Below are 13,840 nucleotides of genomic sequence, written 5' to 3' on the forward strand. Positions count from 1 at the left end.
TTCTCTCATGCAAAGCAACTATCTCTGCATCCTTCTCCTCCACACAACGTTCCTTCTGTTGTTCCAGTTCGTGGTTTCTCTCATGCAAAGCGACTATCTCAAAATGTTTCACCTCAAGACAACACAACTTCTCTTGTTTGAGTTCCTGGTTTGTCTTTTGCAAGGCAGCCATCTCTGCATCCTTCTCCTCAACACAGGGTTCTTTCAGTTGTTTGAGATCCTGGTTTGCCTTTCTCAAGGTGGCCATCACTGCTTTGTCCTTCTCGTGCATCTTGAGGAGCTTTCCATATTTCATGTTCAGTTCCTCATTGTTTCCGCGCAATACTTTCTGCTCAATTTTCAGGGCATTCATTTTAACATCATGCCTCACTTCTGGTTCCACCTCCACTTTCACATCCTCCTTCTTGTCCACCTTCTCCTCAACACAACGCTCCTTCTCTTGCTTCAGTGTTTGGTTTTCCTTCAGCAAAGCAGCTATCTCTGCATCTTTCTCCTCAACGCAACGCAACTTTTGTTGTTTGAGTACCTGGTTTGTTGTTTGCAAGGCGGCCATCTTTGCCTCCTCCTTAACGCAACGCTCCTTCAGTTTTGTGAGTTCCTGGTTTCTCTCACGCAAATCAGCTATCTTTACAGCTTTGTCAACACAATGATCCTTTTGTTGTTGGAGTTCCTGGTTTCTCTCACGCAGAGCAGCTATCTCTACAGATTTCTCCTCAAGACAACGCTCCTTTTGTTGTTTGAGTTCTTGGTTAGTCTTTTGCAAGGCGGCCGTCTTTGCATCTTTCTCCTCAACACAACGCTCCTTCTCTTGTTTCAGTGTTTTGTTTTCCTTCAGCAAGGCAGCTATCTCTTTATCCTTCTCCTCCACACAACGCTGCTTCTGTTGTTGGAGTTCCTGATTTGTCTCACGCAAAGCAGCCATCTCTACACCTTGCTCCTCATCACAGGGTTCTTTCAGTTGTTTGAGTTCCTGGTTTGCCTTTCTCAAGGCAGCCATCTCGGCTTCGACCTTCTTGTGTGACCTCTGGAGGTTTCTGTATTTCATGTTCAGGTCCTCATTGTTGACGCGCAAGACGTTCTGCTCAATTTCCTGAGCTTTCACTTTCACATTGTGCTTAAACAGCAAAGCTGATTTCTCTGTATATGCTTTGAGCATCGCTTCCTTCTTTTTAGCGCCTTCAATCTCAAGCTTATCCCTTAAAGTCCTCTCCTGCTCCAGCCACAACTTAATTTCCTGATTTTCTTTTTGCAGAATCTCGAGCTTGACTGCCAGCTCATCTCTATTGTTCATCTCCATCTCTACTGCTGTGACGAAATGACCTGTTGTTTAGCAAACTAAATGTAATTGTTCGACTGAATTAACGTCACAAAAGTTCACTTGTGAAGATTATCTCGCTAAAAAACACTGCAAGTATCCCTAATGTTTGCTTGCAACAAAACCTATTTCTGCAATGATCTGACACTAGCTGGACAAATTCCTTCTGCTCTGTCCTGCAAACTCCTAGAATTCAGAATTCTACATAAAGGCAAAAAATGATGTCATAATTCTGAAGGTTCCATTCCAAATAAGGAGTGAAGGACATCAGCTGACAGGAAGTAAGAATGGAACCATGCTGTTGCCTAGCAACGCAATTGTGTTTAGATAATATAAAGAAATGTAAACAATCGAAATGCTTTATTAATTCCAATGGGAAGTAAGCAACATGTTCTATTATTAATAGTCAATATATAAAATGAGTCCTACCCCTTTGGTTAATCAATAACGATTGTCTGATATAAACGTTTTGAATTTAAGAAGGTATACCTTTCTCTGAGCCCCTCCCATGCGTGTAGATGCGTCCACAGCTTGGTAGGTGAGCCAGAGTCCAGAGTCTACATGCTGAACGTAACAAATGGAGTCTCCATACTTGATCTCTGGGATCCCCATGCCATCAACGTTAGTCTTTGCGCCAGCGTCAAGCTTCTCCTGTATGGGAACAGTGTTTCATGTTTCACAAACAGGTGTGTTTATCTGATAATAAACAGATCTAATACACAAATGACCTTCCTTTAACTCAGTGGTTCCCAACCTTTTTCAGTCAGGCCCCCCTTGTGTAATTGGAAATATTTTCGAGCCCCCCCTAATCCGGTTCCCACTGAGATTGGTAGAATTAATTGTATATAGTTGTACAAAAATTACATTTTCTCTGCTAATAATAACAAGACAAAAAGATCCAATTATAATTTTATATTTTATTATGGATTGAACATGAACAAAAGTGCTTGTAATGGCAGATGATCCTGTGCCACTGTGAAATAATGAGGCCTAATTGAAACAATTACAAATACTGCTTATCGATCCGGTTCTTTAACAGTATTTTTATAGGTTCTTTTTTTCTTTTTTTAGGGGAAAAACTAAACAAATTAGAAACAGAATTCACATTGATTCATTGTATGTTTAGTGTGGATTATGGGCTGCTAGCACACATTAAAATACCTGCAGTGGTGGTAGTAAGTAGATTTACTCCAGAACTGTACTTATTTTGAGGTACTTAAAGTGGACCTATCATGCTATATTTGAATAATATAGTGTAGGACCATACCTATATAAGGCATATTTATACTTTTTTTTTCTTCAAAATACCAAACAGATCATGCATTTTAGCCATGCCTCATTTTGCTCAATTTGACATTTTTTAGCTCTGTATTTGCAAGGGCAGATTCAGTGAGAACAGCACCACCTACAGGCCTGGCATATGTACTACAGCTTCTCCAGCGCTTTCGAACGGCAATGGCCGTGTCTGTCTCCTCCTGATTGGTGGAGTTGGCCCAATAGCCGTAGCGCTACTGTCCTGACGTCATTGAAGTGTTCAAATCTGGATCAGTTTTTATCAGATCCGTTGCAGCCTCTTTCTTAGAGATTTGGGTATGGAGGAAAATAGAGAGGGTTGTGTTTTCTGACACTTGGTGAGTTCCCTGGAACACCGGGGACACATATTCATGTATAAAAGACGTACAAAAGTGCATTTTGCATGATAGGTCCCCTTTAAGTATTTGCTTCTTTGTAATTCTGCTCCTCTACAGTCCAGAGGTAAATGGTGCACTTTTACTCCACTACATGTATTTAATACCTTTAGTTACTTTACAGATCTGGATGAATGATATGAAATATAATCAACTCTTAAATCAGACTTTCGTTACACCTGGAGTAAATTCACAAGCTACCCGGCAGTATAGTACTTTTACTTAAGTACTTGATCTGAGTACTTGTCCCACCTTACACGTAATTGGGGCAACAGAACTCAGAGTTAAGGATGTTGAAAACGGTGCATTTCTCCATATGAATATGATGCCTTTTGGCCAGCTGATGGACAGATTGATCGTGTTTCCGCGAAAATACTTATGGCAAACAAGCATTGACCACATCGAGCTCTGTAGATTAGATTGTCACTTTTGAACGCTATGTTCTAACGAACACGTTAGATGTCAAGGGAACTGCCGGTTGTGTTAAAAATGTGTCAATTTGATTGATTTTACGAGCAAACAATGTTTGTTTACAACTTCTTCACAAGCTTCAGGTGTCCCCCCTTCAATAGCGGGGAACCACTGCTTTAACTGGAGAATTGTGCCTTAATCGAAGGAGCGTTAAAAAAGTGTAGGCTCTTTTTTGTGTGACTCCTGACCTTTGATGATCGAAAGCAGAAAGAGGTCGTGTTGATGTCAGCTTTGTCTCGATCAACCAGATGCAGTCCCTTCTCCTCTGTTAGACCCAGGTAACGACCAGTGGTCACATGACGGAGCCGGAAAGGCTGCCCCCAGCATGTGTGCCTACCACTCCAACTTAGAAAAATCAAGAGCATTGCGGTTTTAGTAGGGCTGTACCAAATGTCAATTTTAAACATTTGAAGACTTGCTTTTAAGACATCATCAAACTAAATCCTAATGATTGAATACATTGGATTTCTGAGTTTTTAGGAAATCTAATATCAGTTTCCACAACATAAATACATGTAGGTACTGACTGAGCAGTTGCGCTCTCTCGGTGTGTGTGTGTGTGTGTGTGTGTGTGTGTGTGTGTGTGTGTGGCCGTCCCTTATAGATACTATCTCTTTACGTATTAGTGATGGGAATTCCGTCTCTTTCGGCTCCTAATGTTACCACAGTTTACCACGGAGCCTCAGTTTTGCCGCTGCGAGGCTCCGGCACACGCAGTTCACGCGCGTGCTCCACTGTGTGTGTGTGTGTGTGTGTGTGTGTGTGTGTGTGTGTGTGTGTGTGTGTGTGTGTGTGTGTGTGTGTGTGTGTGTGTGTGTGTGTGTGTGTGTGTGTGTGTGTGTGTGTGTGTGTGTGTGTGTGTGTGTGTGTGTGTGTGTGTGACAGTGAGAGGGGAATAGCAGGTGGAAGGCTGACTATTACACAGATTGTTTTGTGAATTTTAATGAGTCTGTCATCTGCCTGGCCATTACCGTGGGTCAATCTGTGATTCTCTCAACAAACAAATCTAAAGTCCAATTCAAATCTAATTCCACAAAGATATAATTATATTAGTGTAGCCTCCTTAGAACTGTGCAGAAATACCATGTTTAAACAGAACAAATAGACATGTAAATAAAAACTGCGCAGCAAGAAAAGATGGATTTGGAATTGGATTGTAAACATGATGAATGAAGTTTTAAATCGTCAAACAATTCAGTACATCCCTAGTTTTAAGTTGGGTTTGTTTTGCTTTGAAGGAACGTGAGCAGTCCAAATCATTTAGTTTTCCCTCTTTGGGAGCAGGCAGCGGACACACAGACTTAATTCCATTCTGGGCAAGTGATATAAAATATGCTTCCAGCCTTTGTGGGCGAAAAACTGCAGAAACAGAAAGAGATTCTGGGCCCAGCTTTGGCAGTGACCCGCAGCAGTGTGTGCAACATTATACTCCCATATGGTCTTAACAACAAACAACAAACAACTTCTGTACCTTTTTTTATCTGTAAATGAGACTGTAAAAACATTTTCAAAACATGATGGTGATTTCAACATGTTTAAAACCGTAGATCAAAAACAAAACAAAAGAAATGTGTGTGGCTGAATATTACTTCCTGCATATACTTACACAACACGCAGAATCTCCATCCTCCAGAGAGAGCGGGCATGGCTGGAGACTGATCCAATCTCATAATGCATTATCCTAAATTAAGAAAAAAAAAAAAAAAGACATGACCACAGAGGTAAAGGATGCTTTGTTTAGCTGACATTACAGACCACTGGTCATTTCATCTGACCTTTGCAGCTCCTCTCCCTGCTCAGTGGATGGAATAGTCAAACATGCGTCACTATGGCTGTGGAGAAGCCTCAGTGTGTCATCCCCCTTGAGGTAACCTAGAATTAGCACAACAGAAAACAGACGTAATTTTTGAACAGGCATTTCTTTGGCTATAACTGGTATCTAAACATGGGTCATTACTCCAAACTACTTGCAGGTATGTCTAATAATAATTGAAGGCAAAGTTGTTGAACTGAGTAATGACTGAACATCATACAATTCTTAATTTTAATCATCGCCATCGAAACATCAGGGGACTTTACGAGTCGCTGGACACAACAAAAGTTGGGTCTTGTCCTTTTAGAGACTAAACGTTTGTTTTTCCAATGAACTTGGAGAGCAAAGATAAAATGAAACTTGCCTTGAGCAACCCCACCTCCAGAGCAAATGGGGGCGACACTCCAGAGAGTTTGCTGGAAGGCTGCATTAACAATCAGGCTGTCACTCAAGCTTTTGTTGTCAACTGCAGTGCCAAAGGACAGGTGCTGGGAAGAAACAAAAATATGCTCATCAACAATGAATGCCACTTTTGATTTTGCTATTACAAAACCTGTTATCATGAACAATTATGCTAATCAACACACCAGAGGCAGAGAGAACTTAGATTGCAAACTACCAAAGAAATGCAATGGAAATTGACATGTAAATGGTTGGTTTCTCCTTCTGCAAAGCTCAGAAGAAAGAGGAGGAATAAAGTCGCTTGAACACACATTCAATGTCCACATTTAATTAGTAGTTTGCAAGCTCATCAAACAGGTTTGTGTGTTAGACAATGAAGCAGATTATTTGTCATCTAAGCATCGAAACCCCTACTGACTCACCAGATATCTCTCTGAAGAAACATTGACCAGGATGAGGTCATCTCCAACTCGCACTTTCTCACCCTCTGACCTCTGTCTGGACGCAGGGTGGACGGTCCACCAACATGCCTCACCTGAGCCACACATATGCAGTTTGGTTAAAAAAAAGAATAATCTCAAAATAAATAATAAAATTGTCATCATTACTTTCATTCTAAACAAATACATTGATCATATTTCTTTATTTTTGTTTCTTGTCTATCCACCCATCAAGCAAAGCAAATCCCTTATATGTGAAAACCTACTTGGCAATAAACTGGATTTGAATTCTTATCCGATTCAAAAAGTCCCAACAATAAATACCTGCTTTATCCTCTTGCAGACCAACATCAAAAGCCAGCTTGTCCGTTGAAGTGTGAGATGAAGACAAGCAGCTGAGATACTGGGAGTGAAATAAACAACAGATATATTTTACAGCGAACATATGAACAAATGGTTTTGAAAAAGCTAATAAAACTGTTGGCAAAGTAAGATGGACCCCTTCTGATTTATCGCTGCATTATATGAGGATGACTCACCATGCCACTATACGAGTGTAGGAACAACACTGCCTGGCCATATAGAAGGGTGCGATGGCTTCCTCCAGCTCCCACCTGTGGATCACATTATTGAACTCAGAGTTTGTGTAGTTTGAAAAGTGGATAAAAAAATATATAGAAACAAAGACTTAATAAAAATACAGAAACCGATCAATTTAAACACCCACCTCTGCAGCCAGATGCACACTGTGGGCCAGCATCTCCTGCAGGGCTCGCACAGAGAGGCACTGGGCCAGAACGAAGCCACACACAGACAGGTCGGGTGGAACATTCTGGAAGAAATAAAAAGACAGCAGAGCATGTGTCATTGAGGCAGCTTTATATCCAACCCTCCACAGGGCAAAACTCCTGTAAGCAGTGACAAGGACCACAGACATTAGGCAGTCTAAATCGGGTATAAAGAGGAAAATCTGGCACACAAGAGGACTTCAAATATTTAATGTGATTAGCTATTCATTTAGAGATGTTGAAAGACAGTTGTAGGTTAACAAATTGTGTTCCCAATGCTATTTTTTGAATGTTTGATTGACTTTATTAAATTAATCTTACTCTATTTTGCTAAAACAATATATATTATAAAACATTAGAGAATTATTTGCATCATGTTATGCATCTCTCTTCTATCATTCCATATTTTTAGGTGACAGTAATTGACAATTAGACCTCTTTGGGAATGTGAAAAGACTTTGAGATGGAGCTCTTTACCTTGCAATTAGAGGTGGGCTCAAGCCTGCAAAGTCGGCTGCCAAAGCCCTCTGCAGCAAGACAGAGTTTCACATGTTCCTCCTGGGAGGTGAAGGTACTCTGCAAAACCACCTCATCTCCCTGAGAAAAACACACAGAAAGAAGACAGCAGTAAGCACAATCTCAAAGGTATAAAAGAAAAAAAAGAAAGACAAAGGTAGATCAATAGAACAAATGCAAATTAAGATTCAAATGATTTGTTTGTGAAGGCCAAAGCTGATACAGATCAATTATAAACCCAGGAACAAAAAGATAATTCAAGCCCTCAAAAATGTAAGCTTTGAAGCAGCCTTTGATATATGAGACCCTACAGCTTACTGTAGTTTAATATTAATAGAAATATTTATTTGTGAACCAACATGCTCATCAAGGCAAGCATGAATATGGCTATTAGGAATCCTAACCCAAAAATAGCTAACAAATATCACAAAACCTGAGTTGTCATAGCGTGTTTACAAATGCACCAAAGAGTGAGTCCAGCCTTACTCTAAATGCTTTTACAGTATCTCTCAGCTAAATGTATCTTATCTTCATGTAAATGCCAAATTGACCATATCAGAGGAATCAGGCTTTTCACATCTATTTAAGGTACTGAAGAAAGGGACAACAGACGACTGCTATCCAAAATGCAGCCATGACAAGCAACACCTCTCCATAACCAGGGCTGCATACCTCCATATTGGGAAGACACTGCACGGTTTGACCCATGATTCACCCTGCTTTCCACTCTTCATATCAGCAGTACTCTGCAATCAGTCAAACACACTGTCCAGTGCTGAGAAGCTGTGGGGCATTCAGATGGCTAAAGCACTCGGCTCTTCTTCAAGGTACATTTCACAAGTGAAAATTCACTGCGCCACCAGACTTAATCCAAAAGTCAAAAGGCCTGACAATTGAAAAACCAAGTTCATAAAGCAGAAACACCTTGCTTCATATGAAGACCACCCCCATCAACATAAGGAAAGTAATACACTTACGACATAAAACGGTGACTTTCAAAGGAAAAAGCAAAGGTGCTATCTCACACATGTCATATATTTAACTAGTATGTCTAATAGAGACATTGAGCGTGGGGCATGATTTGTCAGGATCTGGGTGGCTAATTTAATTATGTATGACACAGATATCCACAATGTAATTTCATTTTGTGGATCGACCTTGCAAAATGACTTGTGGATACTGGGTCAGTAACCATCTGAATCACTGCCTGTGTGATGTTTCATATCCACAACAGACACTCTCCTTCCCTGTGACATGCCCTTATAAGATAACAAGCAGTGAAAGGACAACTTACAACCAGGGAGCATGATAGCATCTTGCAAACCATTTGTGATATTCTTTTTAAACTAAACTGATGAAGATAGTAATAATGCTGCTGGGAGCTGTGCAAAAAAACATTTTTTAATTAAATGTTGTTAATGTTACATTAATGTTATTTAAATATAAATCAAACATTATTTCAATACAACAACACTGTTAAAAACGTTGCCTTTAGAGGTGATTTTTGTATTAAACTAGCTCTGTTAATCTGTATTAAATAAGTAACTAACTAACGAGTAGACAATATTAAAATTGGGGTGATACAATATTGCAATACATTTTTCTGGAGCCATTTAGGTTGGGTTTTTTATTTGTATTAAGGTTTGCCAGAGTTAACGTTTTGCCTTCACAGAAATGTAAGGTAACTTAACTGGCAAACATTTTCAAATATTTGGACACTTTAATTAGAAGTTAACTTTATTATGTTTGTATCCTAAGACAATACTACACTCCTGAGTACTAGCAACATACACAATTAATAGTTATATAATTGTGAGTTAAGTGGTTTTACATTAAAAAAAATATAACACTTTAAGTCACTGGCTTCCTTTCAAAGAGCTTAGAAAATTAATAATTGTTGACATAGCTTGAGCTAGCTAATTAGCTTGTTAGCTAGTTTGCTAACCCACATATCATTCCTTTCTAGGTCCAACTTTTGCCAAAAAAATTCACTCTCACCGTTCGTAGAAAATGGAACTCTTCGTCGCCCTCTCCAGTGTCAGTCATTATTGGAACAAAACAAGCCACACAATACAGACTTGAGTATCATTAACTGAAGTGACGAGGACGAGAGGAGGAGGACTGGCAAAATAAGTAGTGAGAAGAAGGTGTTCATGTGAGGGCGGAGCCTGCCCCACTCCCGTGACGCCATTTTTCTTTTCTTTTTTTACAACTGCTATTTTGGCGGGAGGGCTTTGTCAAGTGAAGAAGGATGCAGTTCCAGGCCTGTAGTATCTATAGACGTCTATACTTCTACAATTATATTACCTGCAGAGTTGGGAGAAGTACTCAGATCTTGTACTTGTGTAAAAGTACAAGTACCAGGGTGTAGGAATACTCTGTAACAATTAAAAGACCTGCAATCAAAATGTTACTCAAGTAAAAGTACAAAAGTATTGGCATCAAAATACTACTTACTCATTATGCAGATCTGCCCATTTCAGATCATATGATTTGATTATAATTATGGATGCAATAATGTGTTTATCAAAGCTGGTAAAGGTGCAGCTAGCTCTTTTATTTACTTTGTATACTAGTTTGTGAATGTTACTCCAGGTTTAACTAGTCTTATTTAAGTGTTTTTATTTCACTTTATTAATCCAAGTCTGTAAAGTAACTAAAGATGCAAAATAAATGTAGTAGAGTAAACGTACACTATTTGCAACTGAATTGTAGTGGAGTAGAATTACTAAGTAGCAAAACATTGAAATACTAAAATAAAGTAGCCTACAAGTATCTCAACATTTTACTTAAGTACAGTAGGCTACTTGAATCAATGTACTTCGTTACTTTACACCTCTGACCTGCTAATTATGTGTGGTTAATATAACTTCTGGGGAATGTACATCCACTCATTTGGATAATACTCAACACCCGACTCAATATCCAAAAAGTGTTGTTGTTTTCAGTTTGAGTAGTAAACGACTTAAAGGGGACCTATCATGCAAAATGCACTTTTGTACGTCTTTTATACATGAATATGTGTCCCCGGTGTTCCAGGGAACTCACCAAGTGTCAGAAAACACAACCCTCTCTATTTTCCTCCATACTCAAATCTCTAAAAAAGGGGCTCCAACAGATCTGATAAAAACTGATCCAGATTTGAACACTGTCCTGCTACGGCTATTGGGCCAACTCCACCAATCAGGAGGAGACAGCCATGGCCATTGCCGTTCGAAAGCGCTGGAGACGCTGTAGTACATATGCCAGGCCAGTAGATGGTGCTGTTCTCACAGAATCAGCCCTTGCAAAAACAGAGCTAGAAATTGTCAAATTGAGCAAAATGAGGCATGGCTAAAATGCATGATCTGTTTGGTATTTTGAAAAAAAAAAAAGTATAAATATGCCTTATGGTCCTATACTATATTATTCAAATATAGCATGATAGGTCCACTTTAAAATACTGGTTTATAAAAAACAACCAAAATATAATACTCATTATTTAATGAGTAGCATTTGGCCTAGCACCATAAAATGGAAATACTCAAGTATTAATTTAAACTTTTTTTATTGGCCTGTGTTGAGTTGTAGGATATGTTAATTGTCTATTAGCTTTAAAACATTTTTTAAAACAGTACAAAGGAAACATCTCGGAAGTATTAGACAAAGTTACTCCGCTTCTATAGAGCAAAGTCTTGATTTCCTCCAGTCTGCCTTTGATGTTGTTCAAACCCATTTATATCAACTCAAGTTAGTATTAAATGCAGACAAATCCAAACTGATGATATTTTCAAATGGCAAAAAGTTACCTTCTATTCTACCCAAGATTTGTACTGTTCAAGGGACTGATATTGAAAGGGTCACTACTTACAAATATCTGGGTTTTATTATTGACCAGAACTTGTCTTTCAAGTTACACATGGCAAATGTTGTTTCAAAGCTAAAAATAAAATTAGGTTTCTTTCATAGAAACAAATCCTGTTTCTCAAGGAAACATTTGATCTCTGCAACGTTTTCCCTGTATTGGATTATAGTGATCTGCTTTATATGAATGCCTTTGACCAGTGTCTAAAGAGTTTGGATACTGTGTACCATTGTGCTTTACGTTTTATTACTGTGTACCATTGCACTTTATATGCTGCTGCTAATTGGCCATCTTTGTCTGCTCGCAGACTTTCCCATTGGTTGGGTTTTATTTATAAATCTCTGCTTGGGCTGGTTCCCTCTTACATTTGCACATGTATGTGTAAAAGAGAAAGTCTATATGGCCTGCGCTCCCAAGATTTTATTCAGATGCTGGGTAAAACAGCTTTTAAATATGCTGCCCCCACTGCTTGGAATAATGTACAGAAGGAGCTGAAACTATCAAATTGTATCACCTTTGGGGAATTCAGGTCCATCTTAAAGGACAGAGAACACGACACCATTGGTAGATGTGAGTGCTCCTATATCCAAAAGTCGTTTTAAATTTTTCCAGTTTTTAATGATTTTTAATAGTTTCTTTTATTTTGCATATTGACTGGCTAATGTGCCATTTTATCTGTGTTTTACAGCTGTATTTGTCTGCCTGTATTGCCTGTGTTTTATCTGTTGTAACTTTGTTCATGCTGCCCTTCTTGGCCAGGTCACTCTTGTAAAAGAGATTTTAATCTCAAAGAGTTCTTTACCTGGTTAGATAAAGGATATTATAAAGTGAAATGATTTGCCATTCAAATATTCATGGGGTTATTTTTGCTGGGTTTTAACAACCATTCATCATTTGCCCCAGAGACATTATCTGGTCATAGCTTCACTTGAATGATCCTTTATTCCATTGTGTATGTGTAAAACGAATAGATGGATTCTCGTAATTTTGGATATTAATGGTGCCCAGGGGGAATAATACTAATCTTGTGTATGGTAACCCCCCACTTGTACCTACTTAGCACACCATTAGAACAAAAGTTCAATTTGCTCACAAAATATATCTAAATCTAATGGGCTATAAATACAATAATACTCAATGAGGGTTTCATTATACCTAGAGGACCCAAGCCCATTTTGGTTACATGACATTTATTTTATACCATCCTGGCACCAACGTCCAACTTCCCTTGAAGATAATAATAGATTTATTGTCCTGACATTTCTGAGCAAATCCATGCTCCTCAGAAGATGCGATGTAAATCTCCATACTCTATACTTACCAAGTAAAATCCTAACCACTCCAGATGTAAATATACTGTAACTCACAGCATGAAAATGTCTAATTACTGACTTGATAATACTTTTGAATGCTTGTTTTTGTATTAAAATACCTTATTTGCTGTGGTAGATGCAGGTTTGAATAAGGCCTGTGATCCTTTTTTGCATCATCTACTCTATCTCCCCCTTTTAACACTTTCACGCTCCAGTTCAGGTGTGACAGCATGTTCCAGCCTTTTGGATTTGACTTTTAATATTTTCCAATATAGCGAAATTGCAGAATGAGAGACAAGGTATAACCTAAGATCATTCCATTAAAATGTACAGTTTGAATTAGACTCAAAATGTATTTATTTTATTTGTTCATTAAACCTTCACCCTCAAAGTTGAACTCACTGAATTTGTTGATAACAGAACCAGAACATTTCTTCAAGGAGTGCTGCCTGAGTATCTTTATTTTCTTACCAAATATAACAAATCAAAGCTTTAAAAATATCTCTCGGACACATGGATCAGTGGTGACTAAAGTTATGTTCATCTGTAACAGTAAAAGTATAAGTATACTTTTCTTTTAAAGAAGATTGCTTTCCCTAAATTAAGTGTGAGCTTCAGTGCTTGGGTTCAGTTTGTGTGAAGTGGCAAATGACCCTCTTCACAGAGAATTCCATCACTTTGATAACTTCCAAAGTATTTTAGAACCCTTCACAAATTGCCAATGGGTGTGAAATCAAACACACAAAATATTTGACTTAATCAACATGATATTTATAAGTAAGTTATTTGCTTAGTATCATACGTTATGAGCAATTCAATTACCAGAATATTTTTAAATAATTGCCATTGCTGTATATTTAAATACAGCATTTGTGCATGACTGTATGAAAATTATTTATGTAGCATTTCTTTATTTTAATCTCAAAAGGTATAGAATGTGATATGGAAATGTAACATGCAGCAAAATAGCTGTATAATATGGACAAACCAGGAATCAGCTGGTATATTTCTACCAGCAATAGTTCTTAAATTTGTCCACAAAGGATCATTGTGAAAAAACGTGCACACACATTACAGGCATACAACACAGCACAGCTTGCTAAATTTGCTTTTTAAGCCAAAACTTGTTTTCAAAAATGCTTACATTACTCTAGAGAAAGCTGGGGAAATACAGAAGAATGTCAGCTAAATGCCTTTGGCTGCATAGAAAAATGTCAACAAAGAGATCCAATAATTCATAAAAAGTGCGT

At 38.3% G+C, this 13,840-nt stretch overlaps 1 protein-coding gene across 1 annotated transcript in view; it reads right to left on the minus strand.

Moving 5' to 3' along the window:
- LOC117499740 (ryanodine receptor 2-like) overlaps positions 1 to 9,531 on the minus strand; it is an 86,460-nt gene extending 76,929 nt beyond the window's left edge. Inside the window, 11 exon segments of the mRNA XM_034152334.1 lie at positions 1,805 to 1,966; positions 3,663 to 3,819; positions 5,081 to 5,155; positions 5,250 to 5,346; positions 5,652 to 5,775; positions 6,112 to 6,224; positions 6,454 to 6,532; positions 6,669 to 6,743; positions 6,818 to 6,961; positions 7,395 to 7,514; positions 9,432 to 9,531. Coding sequence (XP_034008225.1) covers positions 1,805 to 1,966; positions 3,663 to 3,819; positions 5,081 to 5,155; positions 5,250 to 5,346; positions 5,652 to 5,775; positions 6,112 to 6,224; positions 6,454 to 6,532; positions 6,669 to 6,743; positions 6,818 to 6,961; positions 7,395 to 7,514; positions 9,432 to 9,479 — 1,194 coding nt within the window. The 5' untranslated portion in view covers positions 9,480 to 9,531.
- Positions 9,532 to 13,840: the final 4,309 nt, after the last annotated feature.

Source organism: Trematomus bernacchii, unplaced genomic scaffold (genome assembly GCF_902827165.1).
Source record: "Trematomus bernacchii unplaced genomic scaffold, fTreBer1.1, whole genome shotgun sequence".
In the NCBI taxonomy this organism is placed as follows: Eukaryota; Metazoa; Chordata; class Actinopteri; order Perciformes; family Nototheniidae; genus Trematomus; species Trematomus bernacchii.